At 40.5% G+C, this 21,081-nt stretch overlaps 2 protein-coding genes and 1 non-coding gene across 7 annotated transcripts in view; all 3 read right to left on the minus strand.

The window, feature by feature from the left end:
• The window catches only part of LOC111975549 (WD repeat-containing protein 18), a 90,820-nt gene extending 80,873 nt beyond the window's left edge, over window positions 1-9,947 (minus strand). The window contains exons 1-3 of the mRNA XM_024003884.2: window positions 9,696-9,947; window positions 8,393-8,503; window positions 6,112-6,245 (exon numbers count right to left, since the gene is read on the minus strand). Coding sequence (XP_023859652.1) covers window positions 6,112-6,245; window positions 8,393-8,503; window positions 9,696-9,905 — 455 coding nt within the window. The 5' untranslated portion in view covers window positions 9,906-9,947. The remainder of the gene's footprint in view (window positions 1-6,111; window positions 6,246-8,392; window positions 8,504-9,695) is intronic.
• Window positions 4,177-4,251, minus strand: trnaa-ugc (transfer RNA alanine (anticodon UGC)). Its single transcript has one exon. It is a non-coding gene; the product is annotated as a tRNA-Ala (tRNA).
• Window positions 9,948-10,412: 465 nt separating the features above from the next.
• LOC111976066 (PWWP domain-containing DNA repair factor 3B) lies at window positions 10,413-20,070 on the minus strand. Of its 5 annotated transcripts, XM_024004793.2 has the most exons (16): window positions 19,308-20,053; window positions 18,871-18,950; window positions 18,591-18,661; window positions 18,420-18,514; window positions 17,321-17,529; window positions 16,692-16,773; window positions 14,910-15,056; window positions 14,714-14,784; window positions 14,501-14,580; window positions 14,130-14,190; window positions 13,135-13,210; window positions 12,913-12,963; window positions 12,322-12,572; window positions 12,023-12,223; window positions 11,697-11,785; window positions 10,413-11,597 (listed from the first exon to the last, which is right to left on the minus strand). In XM_024004793.2, exons 2-16 carry the CDS (start codon window positions 18,925-18,927, stop codon window positions 11,540-11,542), a joined length of 1,599 nt encoding a protein of 532 aa, XP_023860561.1. In that variant the 5' UTR covers window positions 18,928-18,950; window positions 19,308-20,053; the 3' UTR covers window positions 10,413-11,539. The 5 variants fall into 5 exon arrangements, with proteins under 5 accessions (XP_023860561.1, XP_023860564.1, XP_070303604.1 ...); XM_024004796.2 differs by having other exon boundaries at window positions 14,910-14,987; window positions 18,871-20,070; XM_070447503.1 differs by having other exon boundaries at window positions 18,871-20,053.
• Window positions 20,071-21,081: the final 1,011 nt, after the last annotated feature.

Genomic DNA, 21,081 nt, shown 5'->3' on the forward strand with positions numbered 1-21,081 from the left:
AGGCAGTTAACCCATTGTTCCTAGGTCGTCATTGTAAATAATAATGTGTTCTTAACTGACTTGCCTAGTTAAATAAAGGTAAAAAAAAAAGGTAATTCCAGTGTTATTACATATTTGCAATCCCTAAATGCTATTTGTTCAGTATAAAAACACAATTTCAACCACATCAACCGCACCCAAACATTGTAGTGGTGTTATGGGGGTATCCAGGTGTCCTTTCAACCTCTCCAAAGTGTCCGAATGTGGTAATTGCACTGTTTTTACACACTGGATGTGCTTAAAAGTTATTGTTCACTATAAAAAAAATATTTCTACAACACCAACATCTTTCAAACATTGTGGTGGTGTCGGAGGACTCCCGCCGTTTACCCGCGCTTCATTGAATTTCTTCACTTTGACATTCAGAGCACTGGGCAGAAATCACATCGCGTCAACACCCACCTTGGGCCTTCGCGATGCTTTGTTTTAATTAAACAGTCAGACATACATGCCTACAGCGCATTAGCAGGCAACATATTTTTGATGCGCAAGGATAGTCACTCGGTGGACATTGGATGTTTCCATTAAGTCATACATCAGATAACATTGGTGGGAACAAATCTAGCCAATTGCCAATCTAAGGATTAATTTGATACTCCCCATGCAGCTTTACCTCAAACACAGACCAAATTGAAGCTTACCTTGTAAGTGGTTCGCTGTTTGTTGAAAACTTAATACTTTTTTTTTTTTTATACTCTTGGGGCTGGTGATCAATAATGGTTGGTCACAGTCATACAAATAAGATATCCTAATGATCTGCGGAGCCCCGAATTTCGGTGTGTATCAATGTATTCCGTGTTTTTTTCGTTTATACTTCACAGTGCTAACTGGAATGTAGGTAGCAGCCATCTTGAAATGAGGTCATTGCCATTGTAAATTTGTATGCCCATATATATGGCTGTAAGTCATACCAAAGATTTGAAGGCACTGATCAATAGCCAAGATACTCAGCTTTCCCAGATAGTGGCTACTGTTCTCATAACAGACTGAATTCTTTTTTTTTTTTTTTTATCACATAGGGTCCCCAAACATAGGCACTTTACATTTAAGAGGTTTTAATGAGTGGATTAAACACACTTGGTGTGGGGCTACATCATTTGTTTGGCATTACAGGAGCAGACCTGCAAGGGCGAAATAACAGTTTAGACCTATAAAACAATGATTTATTTTCAACTGCAAGTACAGCTTCAGGACTCTTGATTATACACCACAAAGCCTCTGCTTTGAGGGGGAAATGGTTGCAACAAAGGTAGTGCGTTGTAAGAGGAGGACCTTTCAAGAACTTTGATACATCAAAAGCTATTTGGAATTGAGATGTCAAAAGCTCCGCCTGATGTTGACTATTGATATAGGTAATTAGGTAACGGCAAGTCTCATTTCAAACTGTATACTGGGCCATACGGTTGACATTATTTCTTTAGTAGAATTTACTTTTTTTGCTGCTTCCCTTGAGGATATGCATTGGCAATATAATAACATGCTCTACTAGAAAAAGAGAAGGTATTACTTTGAAAAGCAGACTGTCATACATTCATAGTAAATTCAAAGCAATCACTTATTTTTTTTTACTGCCAGGTAGTTCCGACAGCCTTCCTCAGTCTAAATTTTTCCAATTCCATTTAAAATAGCAAACTTTATTTCTGAGGGAAAGGGAAAATATTACAACAGGTTTACATTTGCCATCTTGTTTACCACAACCTGCACATTTCCATTCCCCTTTAGTGCTGGCAGGCACTGGAAGTCTCACACTGCCACCTACTGGAGAAGAGTTAGGCCTACTTCAGTACCATTCAACCCCAGAGGAAATTGAATGAAAATAGTGAATCACTGAGTTCCCTGACTGATCGACAATTTTTTTTTCTCGATGCAAGGTGATTTGTAGATCAGTCTGTCTGTGCTGTCAGTATGATCAGTATAGATGTTTTCCAACTCTGCCAAAACATAGGTTGGACATTGGTCCAGTGCTTGAATTGAAAAGGCCTATCCATTCCCTGTAAACATTTTTTTTTTTAGGTTTGATTAACATCATTCAATGCCATCTTTATTCACCAACTAATTAAAATAAGATCATAAGCAATTGAAAGATGTAGAGCATTACAGTTTTAGCACAATTCAACTCACAACCAGTCTGTACAATTTGTTCTCAAAATAGCTAAGCCTTTTATTCCTCCGATAACAATCCATTCCAAAATAAGAGAGGAGTAGCTGTCAGTGTTTCATAGCTCTACACGTCTTCTTGATTAAATACTCAAACTCAGTAAACCAGTTTATTGCTCTCCCTGCCAATTATCAAAGCACTAATCCAATTTTTCACTGAGATTAAGAGATCAGAAGCTCCTTAAATATTCAGATCCTAAGGATAGGCTTGTGATAAAAATTACAATTGGGTTTTTGTCCCCTTTTTGTTGAAGGTTCAGAGAAAGCAGTGGAACCTATTTAATGTTCTCTCGATTTGGCAAGCACAAAATGTGTTTATGTCGCACTGGATAACATAGCATGAAATACAGCAGTGTAACAGTGTCAATAGTATAAGCCTAACCAAACGTCACCTGTCACTTCAAAGCCAGGTGCGTCCAACCGTGAGTCAGTAATGTAAAAACCACATTGAGAGAACAATTCCATTTGCCCCCTGTTACTTGATGACAAGCGACAGAGGTAAGAAAGGATTTCTGGCAGCTGATTTAACAAAACAAAAAAAATCATTTTTTTATTCTGCCGAGAAGTCGCTTTTAAGATAAGAGTGACAAGTTACACATTTTACTCAGATTCTCAGACTGTCCAAGGTAACTAATTAGCTAGCTTTGTAATCCTCTAAGTGTAGACAACCCTAATAATAGATGTGCAGTAGTATGTAATATTTCTTAACTAAGATACACTAGCTAAATAATTTTAGAGGTTAATAGCTGGGACCCTTTAGATGACAAATCAGAGGAAGATTTTCAAATAGTAAGTGAATATTTAATCGCTATTTGTGAATTTATGAAACAGTTGCCGGTGGAAAAATATTTTGATGTGGGGCGCCGTCCTCAAACAATCGCATTGCATGCTTTCGCTGTAATAGCTCATGTAAATCGGACAGTGCAGTTAAATTAACAAGAATTTAAGCTTTCAACCGATATAAGACACTTGTACATACCTAAATGTTTAAAATCCATACTTTTTATGATTATTTATTTGAATTGCGCGCCCTCCAATTTCACCGGAAGTTGTCCCGCTAGCAGAAATTGGTCATAGATGAAGATCAGATCAAATTTTAAGTCACAACAATAGAAAAACACAGTGTGCTTAAACTAATAACACACCAATTATTGTATTTTTCTTGTCTATATTGAATACATAATTTAAACATTCACAGTGTAGGTTGGAAAAAGTAATTGAACCCCTAGGCTAATGACTTCTCCAAAAGCTAATTGGAGTCCAATCAATGAGACGAGATTGGAGATATTGGTTAGAGCTGCCCTGCCCTATAAAAAAAACTCACAATTTGAGTTTGCTATTCACAAGAAGCATTGCCTGATATGAACCATGCTTCGAARAAACGAGATCTCAGAAGACCTAAGACTAAGAATTGTTGACTTGCATAAAGCTGGAAAGGGTTACAAATGTATCTCTAAAAGCCTTGATGTTCATCAGTCCAGGGTAAGACAAATTGTCTATAAATGGAGAAATTTCAGCACTGGTGCTACTCTCCCTAGGAGTCACCGTCCTGCAAAGATGACTACAATAGCACAGCGCAGAATGTTCAATGAGGTTAAGAAGAATCCTAGAGTGTCAGCTAAAGACATCTCTGGAACATGCTAACATCTCTGTTAACGAGTCTACGATACGTAAAACACTAAACAAGAACGGTGTTCATGAGAGGACGCCACGGAAGAAGACACTGCTGCACAAAGAAAACATTGCTGCGCGTCTGAAGATCGCAAAAGAGCACCTGGATGTTCCACAGCGCTAATGGAAAAATATTCTGTGGACAGATGAAACTGATGAAACTACAGTTGAGTTGTTTGGAAGGGAAAAAAAACTGTGTGTGGCGAAAAAAGGCATAGCACACCAACATTAACATTTACATTTAAGTCATTTAGCAGACGCTCTTATCCAGAGCGACTTACAAATTGGAAAGTTCATACATATTCATCCTGGTCCCCCGGTGGGAATTGAACCCACAACCCTGGCGTTGCAAGCGCCATGCTCTACCAACTGAGCCACACGGGCTCATCCCAACTAAAACCTCATCCCAACTGTAAATTATGGTGGAGGGAGCATCATAGTTTAGGCTGCTTTGCTGCCTCTGGGCCTGGACCGCTTGCTATCAAAAATTAATTCAAGTTTATCAATACATTTTGCAGGAGCTCACATTGAAGCTCAGATGCAGGACAACGACAAATGGCTTCAACAGAAGAAAATATGCCTTCCTGACCTCAACCCGATTAAGATGCTGTGGCATGACCTCAAGAGAGGGGTTCACACCAGACATCCCAAGAATATTGCTGAACTGAAACATTTTTGTAAAGAGGAATGTTCAAAAATTCCTCCTGACCGTTGTGCAGGTCTAATCCGCAACTACAGAAAACGTTTGGTTGGGGTTCTTGCTGCCAAAGGAGGGTCAACCAGTTATTAAATCCAAGGGTTCGCATACTTTTTCCAACGTGCACTGTGAATGTTTACACGGTGTGTTCAATAAAGACAGCAAAACTTATAATTGTGTTATTAGTTTAAGTGTTTTAAGTATCCATTGTTGTGACTTAGATGAAGATCAGATCAAACTATGACCAATTACAGAAATCCGGGTAATTGCAAAAGGGTTCAAACTTTTTCTTGCCACTGTAGATGTGCATCAGCTGCCAAACACTTCAAGACGGGTGGAGTCTTCCTGGGGCGATGTTTCTTTTGTTGTTGAACGACTGTGAGAAGATAACTTCTGGTGACTTTTTTTTAAAGGACATTCTACTCCAAAATGCATGAATTTTATTATGTTCTCTTCCTTTAAAACTCATCTGAAAATCGAGGACAGTTGAATTTTATTTCTTGGTCTCAATGACATATTAGGCCAGTTTTATATTAACCCCTAAAATGATTTAGCTAGCGTATCTTAGTTAAGAAATATTACATACTACTGCACATCTTACCTCTGCCACTTGTCATCAAGTAACTGTGGTTCCCCCCCAGCAGTGGGATGGTTTTTCAATACCATCAAATTGATTTCTTTAAAGTTTTTTTAATAAATGTGAATATTTGTAACTACTTTAAGTAAATACCTGCAGTCAACTTGTACAATACGTTAGGAGATGAAGAACATTTTACATTTGTCATTTAGCAGACACTCTTATCCAGAGCGACTTACATTTTCGTACTTTTCATTCATTGCGTTCTTAATTTCACCGGTCACYTTAGGAATATTACGGTAGTCCCCAGTCACGTCATGTGGTGTTTGTTTACAGGCACACAACGYTGAGAGACAGGAACCATGTGAGTCCCTCACTGTTGTGCAGKATGCGCCAGGTGATCTAATTACAGTACGGAATTCACAACTAAATGTTTGCCAGCTAGATATCTTATAACTAACTACTAAGTTAACAGTCTAAAATGTGCTAAATGCTCTACAGTTGTGCATCTGGTTTGCTAATGTAGTAGCTAGTAAGCTATCTGGCAAAGTGGTTAGCTTCTRCCAAATCAAGCATTTGCTTGGCAACAGCAAAGAATCCCCTCCTGGATCAAGAGCCTTGCTGGCTGATATTTGTTTTGTAGGTGCAGCAAACTGTGAGTAGCATTTTTTTAGTTGTATAMTTTAGGTCAGAAACGACAAAATGTGTTAGCATTTAGTTAGCATTGTCTATGGGATTTTACATGTACTTGTTAGCATTGCTAACCTTCAGATTAATCAGAGTATCAGTGGGGTTTCAAACAGCGCCCCTTGTGTTCAGAGCTGGTATTAATGAATATCCAGGTATGGCACAAGTTCAGTATGAAAGTATGACAATCWGGACACCGTCCAAGCCTACAACAGCGTTTGGAGAAAACGGTTTAAACAGTGTTGGCGTAATTAACACACTCCAGTGTAAGAGCTGTTTGTACCTGGCTAGACTCCAGACCAGTGCCAGGTTGTCTTTGCCTCCTGAGATGAAATGGCTGCTGTCGTCACTGAAGCGCAGGCAGGTCAGGTCTTGGTAATGGCGGCTCAAGATGGCCAGCAAATTCCCAGAGGAAACCTAGAATGACAATTTCATTAACATCAAATGCCACTTAGCCTAGAGATAAGTTAATTGTATCACTGTATGAACATCTATTTCACTGACCAATGGAGTATCGCCTTATGAGAGTCATGCTGTTACAATCAAATTTTAGATAATGAGATACCCCACTTTCACTTTGGAAAGCTGAAAAAAACCTACAACTTGTGTTTATTGATGCATCAAACACAGATGGTGAGGAAATCAAACAGCAAATTAAGGATTTACAGTCACTAAATATGTGATTAAAATTACATTTCATGAGAGTAATCTTCTCGCATCTCATTAAAAAAACAGTCTATGGTGAGGACATAAAGTAGTTTGAAACTGGTGAGGCAAAGGTGATCTTTTTGCTGATACTAACAGCAGCTCCTTAGGTCAAACGTTAGGCCTAGCTGTAGCTTCCTCACTTCAGTCAGGACCGATAATGTTATCCTCAAAGTAGTACAGAGACATTGAGGAGAAGAGTATACATGTCAGCCATAGCGTAGTCATTCCATACACATTACACAACTTAAAGTCAAATGTGAATTTGAATAACTATGACATCCCTTTTGCTGATGTTTTATATGTGACTCGTTTCAGGAAACTAGGCGTATGTCACGTCACTACTCCACAGGAGGCATTTGCGGGGAGATGAGTTTGGTTTGGTCTGCCATCTAGCATGCTTCTGTTTATAACGTGAGCTTCTCCAGTACGTGTTGATAGTCCTTTCTACCACAGCGTTTTTTAAATATATAACAACCATCGAGAACTACAAAAGTTTGGCTAATTTTCTCAACATTGATACCCTGAATTTAGCAGGCGCTATCGACAGATCAGTTGGAAAAAGTGATTTTCTACCTTCTGCACACGCCACGGTCAGTGTGAACCAGAGTGACTTGACAAAACACTGGCCAAACAAGATGTAGCTACACTCAAAATGGAATTAAACGGTTCAGTCTGCTGTGAAGCATTCATCCATTTATACGTGTAAGAGTCTAGCTACATTTTCAGATATATACAAGTTTTTTCAGAAAGTCGTTTTCATTGCAAGTTAAAGCGGACTGTTCGCTAGCTGGCTCGCTAGCTAACGTTACGTGTATGCTCTGTGTAGTAATATTATTCGAATCAGAAATCCATTTGCATTCTTAGTTATAGCCTAATGTTAGCTAGCAAACATTGAACCTGGTTGGTTAGCTTTAGCTACCTGCAGATTCATACTACAGCTATGACAATGTTTGTATTGGTTGGTAGTAGTAGGAGTTGGGATTATGCTGGTTCATTGTTTAGCTAGCTAGCTACTAGTACATGTCTAAACAAAAGAAAAAAGACTGCATGTCTAAAAACACTTCACCAGATGAATACATGACCCATCAAGTTAGCCAGGTGTGTCTTGGGATGATTATGGCCATCTATAGTATTTCATGAACATGTGTACATTTCTAGACAATAGTGACCCATCCATTAACTAAATGTGGCTGGGGGGGGTAGTTATAGCATTTCCTTCACATGACCCATCAATTTAGACAAGTGTGTCGGGTAAGCATCATCTAATAATTATAAAATATTTGTATCTGGACACTATCCGTTTTTGATATTGCTACTATGCAAGTTACCATTTCACCTTCTGTATCCTGTGAATGTGACAACTCAACTTTATATAGTGTGTGTTTACCAGACGGTAACGTGAAGAACATGACCTGCACCAAAGTCAGATTAGGATATAGGCCAAGGACCAGATCAAGTGTATTTGTACTTGGTGTTTTTCCTTATTGTAGGCTACTACTGTCACCACTTTTAGTCTTGAAATCTTTGGCTGTTTAGTAATCACTCTGTTTAGCAAATTACCTCATGTGAATCCTTAAAGAGATGGTTGGGGCTAAGGCTTAAGAGGGTGTGAATGATGCTGAATGGGTGTAGACAACAAAGAGCTCTCCAGTAGGTGTACCAAAACATTCCTGGGCCATTTTCTCAAAAGTGGAGTTACAAGTTTATCAACTTTAAAGCAGAATTACTTCAATTGTTCTTCAACTGCAGTGTATGATATACCACTTTCTAGCTGAGTCACTACTTTTATCCAATGTAAAAACCACAAATGTTGCTACATAAGACCGAATCGACGCGGTCGGTCATATATGTCTCACCTCCCATAAGTAGATGGCATCAGCAATGCCTGCCACCAAGTACAGGCCATTGGGGGATGCAGTCAGGCATGTCACAATCCCAGGGCACACAATTTTCTGCTGCAGCTGATCCTGAAATAAAAAAGATGTACATGTTTGATGCCTGTCAGCCTACATCGGAATGGGATATTTAGTTCCATTAGCTTTGTAGCCAATGCCGGTATTTGCATCTAATTCTATAGATATTCATTCATTCAGGCAACCTTTGAGACTATTGCCACAAAAACATGTTTGCTTTATTCCACAGATAAAACGAATGTCAGCATTTTAATATGACCCCCACATCTTGTTCACCCACTGGAACAATATAGTTCACATAAAAGTTATGTGTTATACATAATTCCACACCATGAATGTACAGGTGTCTGCCAAAATAAAGGAAACAACTTAAATTGGGTCTTATATTCACCACGAGCCACCACAACAGTTTCAAATGCTGTCTCGGGTGCTACTACATAATCTTCCATAAGTGTTCAATTGGGTTGAGACCTGGTGATTGACACACACACAGCCTTTAAACCCCCTATGCTTCTTTGAGACTCCTCTTTCAAAGTCACAGATATCTTATTCTAGCCATGGTAGACATAATAATGGGCAGCTATGCATGTTTTATACATGACCCTAAGAATGATGAGATGTTAATTGCTTAATTAAGTCAGGAGCAAGACCTGTGTGGAAGCACCAGTTTTCAATGTACTTTGTAGCCCTCATTTACTCAAGTTTTTCCTTTATTTTGACAGTCAACTGTATTATCATTATAGTACTATGGAGTGTACCATCACTGCCCCAATATTCTTCAAGCCCGGAGACCCCCATAGTGTGCAGAATAATGTTCCAGTCCAGTCCTAATGCACCTGATAAACTGTTGATTAGATGAATGAGGTGTGTTAGTGCTGGACTAAAACAAAGCCAAAGGCCTGTATACCTTGTGATTCAGGACTAGAATTGAACAACACTACTGGTCATCTCTATGACTGATTAAGTGACACTCCATGTGTCCTTCATAAAAAAATCGTGCATTCATCCCATGTGTAACAGTTAGGCCCATCTTCTATCCGTATCTAGCTAACGACAGAAAACACGTTTCACAATGAATAACCTTAGCCACCTTGCTAAACTAGCTAACCGGACAGACATACGATCAAACAAGCTAGCCATATGTAACGTTAGCTAACTATGTCCAAAGACCTTTCAGTGCATTATCTCCAGATAGCTATAAACAGCGCTCGCGCCCCTAGCAAGCTAGCCAACGTTACCTAGCTACCTTTCTCTGGATTTCCCACACGTTGATGAAGTTTTTCCCGAGTTGGGCTCCGAGGATGTACTCTCCATTCAAAACTGTGAGTGACCTCGAAGAAGTATTGCCACCTCGATAGGCCAAGAGATTTGTACCCGAATGGAGTTCCAAAACGGCACAGTTCCATAGCTGTCCAGCCGAATCGGCACTCAAAACTATTTCCATAGGCGCGGACATCTTGGTACAGCACGCGTGTTGTTTTGGAAGTAAAGGAACTCAACGCATGCGCATACACGTCATTTCCTGATTGAAGGTATGGATTCTGGGTTATGTAGGTTTATTACGTTTACCTTTATTTAACTAGGCATGTCAGTTAAGAACAAATTGTTATTTACAATGACGGCCTACACCGACCAAACCCTAACTCGCAGCAATTGTGCGCCGCTATATGGGACTCCCAATCACGGTCGTCTTGGCAACAGAGAATATATGCAGCAAACACACTTGTGTAAAAAGAACAACGTAATTTTATTGCTTTCATCCCGATATCCGTTTTGTGCTTTGGTGATACAAACATACCTCACACAGAATAATAGCAACAAGTTCAAGAAAATAATTGTAAAGGAAAATACATTGAAGAAACAAACCACCACCGTTATAGCTATTTCAATTTGTACATATATCTCTGCCCATCACACAAGATGATCAATCATGCCAAATAACTAGACCGCGTGACAAATTACCTGATTTCACTTTCATTTATTGGAATTTTGCTTTTTCAAGAGCTCTACTTTTGCATCTGTATCACCAATTATGGCAGGAAGTTGAGTAACATACTGAGTATGCAATTGTGGATTCCATTCACTGTAGCTCCAGAAAATAATTGGGGGGGGGGGGGGGGGGGGGGGAGCAATGGAAAATAAACAAACCACCACCGTTATAGCTACACCAATGTACACTGCACAAACATATAAATGCAACATGTAAAGTCTTGGTCCCATGTTTCATGAGCTGAAATAAGAGAATTTAATGTTAATTTCTCTGCCTCACAACCGCAGAACACGTGTATGGCGTCATGTAGGTGAGCGGTTTGCTGATGCCAACGTTGTGAATAGAGTGTTCCATGGTAGTGGTGGGGTTATGGTATGGGCAGGCATAAGCTATGGACAACGAACACAATTGCATTTCATCAATGGCAATTTGAATGCACAGACACACTGTGACAAGATCCTGAGGCCCATTGTCATGCCGTTCATCTGCCGCCATCACCTCATGTTTCAGCATAATAATGCACAGGCCTCATGTCGCAAGGATCTGTACACAATTCCTGGAAAATGTCCCAGTTCTTCCATGGCCTGCATACTCACCAGAAATTGAGTGTTTGGGATGCGCTGGATCGTGTAAGCGTGTTCCAGTTTCCGCCAATATCCAGCAACTTCACACAGCCATTGAAAAGGAGTTACACAGACCACAATCAACAGCCTAATCAACTTTATGTGAAGATGTGTCACGCTGCTTGAGGCAAATGGTGGTCACACTAGATACTGATCCACGCCCCTACCATTTTTATAAACGGTATCTGTGGCCAACAGATACATATCTGTATTCCCAGTCATGTGAAATCCATAGATTAGGGCCTAATTCATTTATTTCAATTGACTGATTTGCTTATAGGAACTGTAACTCAGTAAAATCTTTGAAATTGTTGCATATTGCGTTTATATTTTTGTTCAGTATACAAATGATTGTATTGAAAAATAAAAAGAGTATGTAACCTATAAACACATAACCTATGAACAATATAAATACTAGTGGCATTAGCCAATGCAAACCCGAAACAGAACACACAACCCTTCTTATTCTTTATCTTTTCAGCAGTGCCTTTTCTTCATCTGCTGCACAATCATAAGGTCAAACTCCTCTCGCTCTCTGAAATGATTAAAGGGAAATACAATCAGCAAAATAAAAACAAGCTACAGTCCATGAAATCACAAAAAATAACAGACAAATACAGAGTCAACCTCTCACCTATTACTGATGCCAGGCCCTTGTGAGTATTTCTCTTCGGCCTGAACCAGGGATATGTTTTCGACCTCCGAGATTCCATGAATGACAGCCTGAAAATATCAAACTTGTGAGATGGAATAAAAGAAAGGACAGTTGGAGAGCATAGGATACAAAAACACATTTGAATTACATATAGTTCTGTATTTGCATACTACTGCAAGAACACTAGCCTGGTCGCATTTGAATGCGCTTCACTGTAATAGCTAACTCTCACAATTGTTGTCATGCCATTTGTGCATGTACAAATCTAGGACCAGTCTGCAACAACACTCAAGACATTGAGTCACCTCTGGTAAGAGCACTTCGAGGATGAAGCGGATCTGATCCAACTCTGGCAGACTTGGCAAGGCGTCCTCCATGATGCTCCTGAGGTAAGTGAAAACCTGCTCCACCTGCTGGTCCGTCTCAAAGTAGGGGTCCACTGCTTGACCACTGGCCTTGCGGAAGGCCTTCAGCCACTTGGACACCACCTGACCGCTGATAATAGCCTATGATATGGAGAAAAGAGAAGAAAAGGTGCCTAACTATTGCCCAGGGATAAGCTATGTTTTACTCTCTTCTTCCCTCAGCTTACTAACTCTCTGACCTGCAAGTGCCTTTCCACGCCTCTTTTATCGACGATGAACTGCAGTAGTTTGTCGTTGGCCCGGTCCCGTGCAGCCTTGGCACGGTCAGGTAGCAGTCTCTTGGAGACCTGTGGCTTCTGGTCACTGCACTCGGTGGTCGCATGGTCTTCCGGAGTCCCCTGGTAACTTCTCTGGTCCTCCATGTCTTGACTTGGCGAGGCCAGGTAACTGTCAGACGGGCCGAGAAGGTACAGCTTTCTCATAGGGATGCCTGGAGGGCAGGAGCACAAAAAGGAGTAATACATTGGAATTGGCAATAATTATTATACAGTGAAAATCTGACAATGTTAAACAAAAGTGTTAAACTTTCACAATGGTTCATAGAGAAGAATGCCCAATTGTTATCAACCAGAAAGTACGCAGGTTCCTGTCAAGAAACGTTGCTCCATATCCTCATTCTACTATCGCCTCCTTGGTACATGGTTTGTTTTGATAGTTGTTCCTGCCAGTCTGTGGAAGCACCGGACTTGCTTGCACCTAGGAATTGGCATTAAATAGCAATGAAATAGGTACAAAAAATGACTTTGAACACAGGCCATTTCAAAACTTACTGATGTCATCAGCAACATACTCAARGAGGGAACCGGAAAATGAACCACAACCTGGGGGAACAAATGCATAAACATTTGATTCACAGGTCATTCAATTATATGCAGGCTTAGAACCTAAATTGATTGAAACACTAGCTACAAAACATTGTGTACTGCATATCCAACTGAAGACATTGGACAAAGAGTCAAATCCTAACCTCCTATGTTTGAAGGTTCTCTTACCAAGGCGAATTCTATAGTCCCCAATAAGCTTCAGGCAATAGTGGATGGCAGTACCATATTTCTCCTTGGCTTTGTCCTGTGAGAGATACCCACATTTCACCTCACATTCTCCATACATACATCAACTGAAGTAACATATAGACAGTAAGTAAATAAGTAATAAGTAAAAATAGTCATTTCAATAGCTAGGTTTCCATCCAATTGGTGACTAATTTTCATGTGAATAATCTAAAAACTGCAGAAAAACAATATGGGCATTTTCCCACGAGAGATGTGTTTTCATCAAATTGACTTGTTGCGGATAAAAGGCAGTGCGTGATGACGTAGTGCACATAAAAATAACTGGGTTTCCATCACATTTTCAACTCTACTGATGGTTTTGTCACAAAAAATGTTGCGTTATATAGCGAATGTACCCACTCTGGTCTTGGCACATGCGCCCTAGCCAACAGCTCGCAGATACAGTGCGGGTATAGCCTACATCACGGGATTATTTTGGACAATAGAGCGATATTATTTGTATTTGTCAAACGGCAGACAAGCGTCGATTATCATGTCATCAGAATAAGATCCTCAACATTTATTGGAAAGGAGCATCAAGGTCATCAAGGTGCACTGTCATCACCCTGTGACTTATTTAGTCTGTAGCCTAATAAACTGCATGCTTTCCCGAGTCATAGTGGAAGGACAACCCGTCATCGCGTGACTCCACGTTTACTTCGATATGATGGTTATCATCTCAATATTTCTCGCATAATACAATTTACAGACATGAAAAGATCACCTTGTCTAGCATGTTTGATTTTGTCGACATTTGGAACGTTTGATGCTTCTATCAGATCTGTCGGGGCATTTTTAGCTAACATGTACTTCACTTGCATAAAAAGGTTGAATGGAAAACTGGATCTACATGTCAATATTTGGAAGTCAACCATGGCACATTAATGACATAATATTTATCATATACTTTAAGTGCAAGTAAAGCAAAATCTCACCACCAACTCATTTGACTCCTCACAGTCAAAGGGCTTGATATTCTTTAAGGAGACCTTGACACTAAAGAAGGGTAAAATAAAATGTTTATTCATCCTTCAAAGTCGTGTCACTAAATACATATGTGACTTCCCTTGGAGCCACAGTAGGGCAGAACTATGCGAATGATTCATGTTTCCTTCCTGCATTCTTTCGTAAAGACCAAATTCCTTCAGGTTACAGCCATAAACATACATATTTGTCTTGTTTACATAGAGATCATTGGTTACAGCTAATAAAAGCAAATGAAAACAGCTTCCCAGCATAAATGATGTCTGAAAACATCTACACTTTCATATCTACAATCATTATTAGTATTACTGAAGATGCTCACCCCTTCCTCTTCTGTGTGAAAAGAAATGTGTCGATGAACACGACGCTGGCTTTCTTCTCTTTGCGGGAAACATACATGACCTGACGATGAAATGAGAAGCAAACATGTCATACATGCAAGTGTAAGTCCAGTCCCATTCCAAATCACTAATGATAGAAGAAAGCATACTAGGAATGAGTAGGAGTCAAAATCAATTGGACTAATGAAAATTACCATAGCAGGCCAGAAGGGGCAACGTCGATATTTACACCAGACACAAGCTCCCTTTGTGATGGATAGGGTTTCTGGGGGGGGGGGGGCACAAAAAGAAAAGCATCCAATCTTTCATAACACAGTAAACCAATGAAACAATATCATATAGACTTCACGTGAGACATGCAGTTTAGAGAGCAGTGTAAAACTTGCTTACTCTTCGGTGAAGTGAAACTGGGTAGGTCATCATCCTCCTCATCCTCCAGACTACTGTCCTTCTGTTCGTCGAAGGACACTTGGAGCGGTTGCAGTGGGGATGAAGAAGGTGGAGTAAGGCTAAAATCACTTGACACATCGGCCACACCTATGCAGTGACACAAATTTCACACGTACCAACTTTTTACAATCTACAATCTTCAAATGGAATATTCAAGTGTTCCTGCTTACACTGAATGGCATACAGTACATTCGGAAATTATTCAGACCCCTCGACTTTTCCCACATTTTGTTACGTTACAGGCTTATTCTAAAATGGATCAAATACATTTTTTCCCTCATTCATTTACACACAATACCCCATAATGACAAAGTGAAAACAGGTTTTTAGAAATTGTAGCAAATGTATAAAAAAATGTTTTTAAACTTATTTACGTAAGTATTCAGAACCTTTGCTATGACTCGAAATTGAGCTCAGGTGCATCCTGTTTCCATTGATCCTCCTTGAGATGTTTCTACAATGTGATTGGAGTCCCCCTGTGGTAAATGTAATTGATTGAACAGGATTTGGCACACACCTGTCTATATATAAGGTCCCACAGTTGACAGTGCATGTCAGAGCAAAAACCAAGCCATGATGTCGAAGGAATTGTCCGTAGAGCTCTGAGACAGGATTATCGAGGCACAGATCTGGGAAAGGGTACCAAAAAATAATTGCAGCATTGAAGGTCCCCAAGAACACATTTTAGAAAAAGGCTGTAACGTAACAAAATGTGTAACAAACTTTATTTGTCCCATGCGCCTACACCTGTTGTATTCGGCGCATGGGACAAATAAAATTTGTTCCACATTTTGTTACGTTACAGCCTTATTCTAAAATGTATTAAATAGTGTTTTCCCCTCATCAATCTACACACAACACCCCATAATGCCAAAGCAAAAACAGGTTTTGACATTTTTACAAATTAAACAAATATAAAAAACAGATCACATTTACATAAATATTCAGACCCTTTACCCAGTTCTTTGTATGACGCCAGAAGCTTGGCACTCCTGTATTTGGGGACTTTCTTTCATTCTTCGCTGCAGATCCTCTCAAGCTCTGTCGGGTTGGATGGGGAGCGTCGGTTTGAGGCTATTTTAAGGTCTCTCCAGAGATGTTTGATCAGGTTCAACTCTGGGCTCTGGCTGGGCCACTCACATTGAGATTTGTCCCGAAGCCACTCCTGCATTGTCTTGGCTGTGTGCTTAGGGTCGTTGTCTTGTTGGAAGGTGACCCTTCGTCCCAGTCTGAAGTCCTGAGCGCTCTGGAGCAGGTTTTCATCAAGGATCTCGGTACTTTGCTCCATCCATCTTTCCTTTGAGCCTGACTAGTCTCCCAGTCACTGCCGCTGAAAATACATCCCCACAGCATGATGCTTCCACCACCATGCTTCACCGTAGGGATGGTGCCAGTTTTCCTCCAGACGTGATGCTTGGCATTCAGGCCAAAGAGTTCAATCTTGGTTTCATCAAACCAGAGAATCTTCTTTCTCATAGTCTGAGAGTAGACCTTAATGTGAAATGCTTACTTACAAGCCCTTAAACAACAATGCACTTCAAGAAATAGAGTTAAGAAAATATTTACTAAATTAACAATAAAATAACAAACGAGGCTATATACAGGGGGTACCGTTACCGAGTAAGAGACGGTAGCACCAACATTATGAACAAAATAAGTCCGGCGCCAAAAGTCAAGGGGTCTGAATACTTTCCGAATGCACTTAGAATCTATTTGGCTTACTGTGAACAGTGACATTCTCTTGAGCTGCACCCGGACTTGTTTTCTGAGAGGCACAATCGTTGTTTTCCTCAGACTGAGGCTCCTGTGGAGACATAAACAACAGCATGACATGGTTGTTATGATGGCATTATAAACTCAACTGGCATCAAAAGTAGTGGAGAGCAATGTTAAAGCATTAAATCAGTTGCAGTGGTGACTGACTAGTTCTCGTGAATTAAAATTGTCTGTGTGACATTTGTGTCTAGTGTCAAGTTTGCAGCGCAGAAGTACCTGTGTCTCAGCGTGCCTATACATAAGTCTGAACTTGGCTGCCCTTTGCTTAGGTGTCTCACAGCCATAGGCATCCCATAACTTGGGACTGGAATGGCCTGATGTGTTCTCTGGTGATGTATTGAGAGTTGGACTCTGTCTGGCCTGCTTTGGTGGACTGGTATCCTCATTCTCACTCAAATTCCTAGAATTCCACAAGCTGGACCACTGGGCTTGCTGGGTCCGCCGTCTCTGACTATTGCAAAACMTCCTTCTAATCTTACGGCCTTGTGAGGACCTCGTTTGAGCGCACTTCAGTATCTACTACTGTCTCTAAGTTTTGTGCTTTCCTGGTCTGCTTCTGTATCACTTGGCCTCACATTTGCTCGGATGACGCGTCTTGCTCTCGTTTCTTGCTCTTCAGGCGCCGATGGCAACTGTTGGTCTCTTCCCTTTTCGGATGTTCTGGGGTCTCCTAACACCAGAGTGCTGCTCGTCTCTCCTGAGGGGAACATATCCAATGCCAAGCGCAGTGCTCTCCGGTATTTCAATTCTCTTATTGGGTCCCTTCTTTTGGAAGCATGATCACCTGCGCGAGGATGAAAGATACTATTGTTGTTCAGTCTTCACGAGTTTGGGATAAGAGTGATGTGGGAGATCTAAGTGACCTTGTATGCAAGCACACATGATCATATTGTAACCAACGATCACATAATAGCAAACAAGGCATTGTAGTAGACATGTATAATCTCATTTGAACATGTAGGTCTACTGTCTATGTTAGCATCTTTACTCTTATCTGATCCCATGATGTCCAAAATATCTGCCTTTTACACTAGATTATCAATCATGCCAAATAACTAGGCTGCGTGACAAATTAAATAATTTCACTATAACTGGTKAGGTCTTTATTGTTTTGCAAAATCAAGAGATCTGCTTTTGCATCAGTATCACCAAATATGGCAGTAAGTTGAGTAACATATCGAGTATGCAAATGTGGATTCCACTCAACTGTACAACACTTTGTTCAACAAGTACTCACTAACTCAAGGGCCTACRTATGGGAAGTCACTCCCTAATCTGAAATGGTATCGGAATTAAATTATGTAAATGTTTTGACTGCTGAAAGTGAGCCAGGTTTATAATGACAAAATGTTTATCATCTCAACGGGACAAATTGAAGTGGAACCGAATGTTGACTAGAGAAACACCAACACACAAAGGCCTAGGCAGCTACAAGGAAAGACTCCCTGCTTCAGATGGGTTGTAGGTGATATGGGAGATGAAGTTGGACAGTATAAAGGTGTCAAACTCTGCATATCTGAAAAGGAAATGAGGCTCATTGTACACGAACAGAGCCACTTRCAATGCCTCTAGTCATGTGACATAAGATAACTTGTGGTTAGGAGGAAGAATTGACTGGCAAAGGTTAATAAATGAAGGTACTGTATGTTGACAGAGAAGTGTTGTGGGACTTACTCAGATGTCCAGAGATGCTCTCGATGCATTCTTGGGTCAGGGCTTGCGTTTCCTTCTGCTGCACCCACACTCTGCAAAACAAAATACACACTCCTCTAATGGTTATTGATGAATGTATCCATGTCAGAGGAGAGAAGAGTGCTGAGTTTGTCAATAACAAGAGGGGCCTACCTGTGACCTTCTCCCAACATTTCCACTTCCATATCCTTCTTCCTCTTGGAATTGCACACCCTTCTCAAAACCTTGTACAAGTGAAACAATAGCTGCATGTGAAACGGATGCCAAATACTGCACCCCTTACCTCCAAAATACTGTACTAGAGAGAGCTTTTGYGAACATGTGTACAGATTCCACGTGTTTACAATTCCATCTGATACTGACAGGGATGTGTGGTCATTTGTGTATGTGCACGTATCCAAAGGATGTTAGCCTAGTAATGTCTTTGTCTTACCTTAGCTGGCCAGTGGTGGCCTTTCCACTTGCATAGGAGATATTCAGAGGCTTCCATGTAACTAGCTAGCTAGCCAGAATCTGCAGGGCGACAATCTCAATGTGGTGAGCATAGAATTAAGAATGAATATTATCATTCTTATTACTATGGCTGTGAGAGTATCGTCTAGCTATGACGTTTCAAAAATATTACTGGCAGACATGGCTGATATTTGATAGCTCAAACAAAAAAAACAAAGTCCTGCTACTATTTCCTAAATGTTCCTTAAGTAACTGTAGTTGATGGGTTTACTGTTCCTTCGTATCAAAACAAATCCTAACCACTTTCGCATTTGCAGTGGGCCAGCCAACTACTGTAGTCGTCATTATGAGCAACAAAAAACAATGAATATCCCTTGACATACCACGCAAATAGATTTTGCAGTATATGTTACTCACTCAGTTGATTGAGGTGTGACAATAATTAGTTTATTCAGTCACCACACCAGCTAGGCTACAATTTGGTAGAAATTAGAAGAGTCCTGTAGCTAGTTGCTACAGTAGTAACGTTAGCTAGCTACTGTCAGTGATAGCTCCGAATGAAACTTTACCACATGCATAACATAAAGTCCCCCCATATTCAACTCTCGTCTCGTGGCCAGCCGCGTCATACGCTGCGCACGCAAGCAGATTTGAATTGGGGAAGGMGCAGGCTACGCGTAGGTACAGTGTGTTAATCAAAATGTTATACGATAACAATTACATGGCGTATACAGAATTTACTTTTCGTAGCAGGTTRGGACAATTTACACGTTTACATTTTAGCAGACATTCTTATCCAGAGTGATTTACTGGAGKAATTAGGGCTAAGTGCCTTGCTCATGYGAACATTTTTCACCCTAGTCCATTCAGGCGACCTTTCAGTTACTGGCCCAACGCTCTAAACCGCTAGGCTTCGTGCCACCCTACACAGCAGGTTAGCATAAATAGCATAGCAGGTTAGGACAATTAGGTCACGGTTAGGAAAAGGGTTAGGGTTAGTTAAAATGCAAAAAATCACTCAGCAACAACTAAACATTTTAAATTTCGGCTATTTATGCATCACTTCCGTCCGTAGCTGTAGCCAATCTAGTCACAACCTAGTTTAACTATTGCCACCACAATCACAGACTYTGAGGCTAATATAATATTTCCAGGCTGCATGTTTAGCGAGAGAGGTGTTATTTCAACAAAGTGTGCGCTGTAAGGCAAGCCTGCATTAGCATACACTTGTCGATGRATCTGTCCAGTAAGCCTCTGGCTGCTACCAGACGCCCTTGTGTGAGGGCCTGTAGGGGGCACTCCTTGCTCTGATACAGGACATTCCAAAGCCCTAGACCAGTAATTTATATGGTCGCAGTGATGGGCAGGGCAGTGATGATGGGGACAGTGTCCTGCAAAGGGTGCCATCACCCTTTGGTTGGGGGGCCCCCGTGATAGCATATGAACACGRCATAAGCAATYGCAAAATGTGGAGAATTGCAGGAAATTTGCTTTAAAACAGCAAATATTTCTCTCAGCCTCATGGCAAAATGTGTGTTTAGCTAATTCATAACAGTAGTCAATCGAAGGTGTAAATTAATTRGCCTAACTACTCAAACTGAATTCTTCRGCTGCTCTATGTTCGCTACATACTTCAGTCTGAGACTGCCATCTTTGAAGTTGTTTGTGGTGAAGTCAAAATGAGGGATGTTGTACAAAACAAAGTCAACAGCGATTGGATCATCTCTAACCAATCAGAGAATCAAAGCCAATGACAAATGTTCTACACGTCGCTTTGCCCACATGTTTTCTGGCTCTGGCCCAACACAAAATGTGTAGAATTACAGGACATTTGCTTTAAAACGTCAAAATTTGCTCTCAGCCTCATGACAAAATGTGTAGAATAGCATTATAAAACTGCATTTTTTTTCTGACAATTTTGTTGTTTTTTGGGGGGTTGGTGGTCCAAATGCATTATTCTGGCCATGGTGAACAGTCATCGCAGATCATCTCTAGTACATGTAGCCAGTGTAGGTTCATTCCGGTGTCATGGCCAAATTCCCAACCTAGGCTTGGCTCCTCACATTATCATTCCCAGCTCACTGTGAACCCCTCTCCTTTCCACTACATTCAACAGGTCGTTGTTGTATTATGAATGTTCTTCTCAACAACAACTACCGGTATGTTCTTATTTTTCCCATTTAAAATATTG

Source organism: Salvelinus sp. IW2-2015, linkage group LG16 (genome assembly GCF_002910315.2).
Source record: "Salvelinus sp. IW2-2015 linkage group LG16, ASM291031v2, whole genome shotgun sequence".
Lineage (NCBI taxonomy): Eukaryota > Metazoa > Chordata > Actinopteri > Salmoniformes > Salmonidae > Salvelinus > Salvelinus sp. IW2-2015.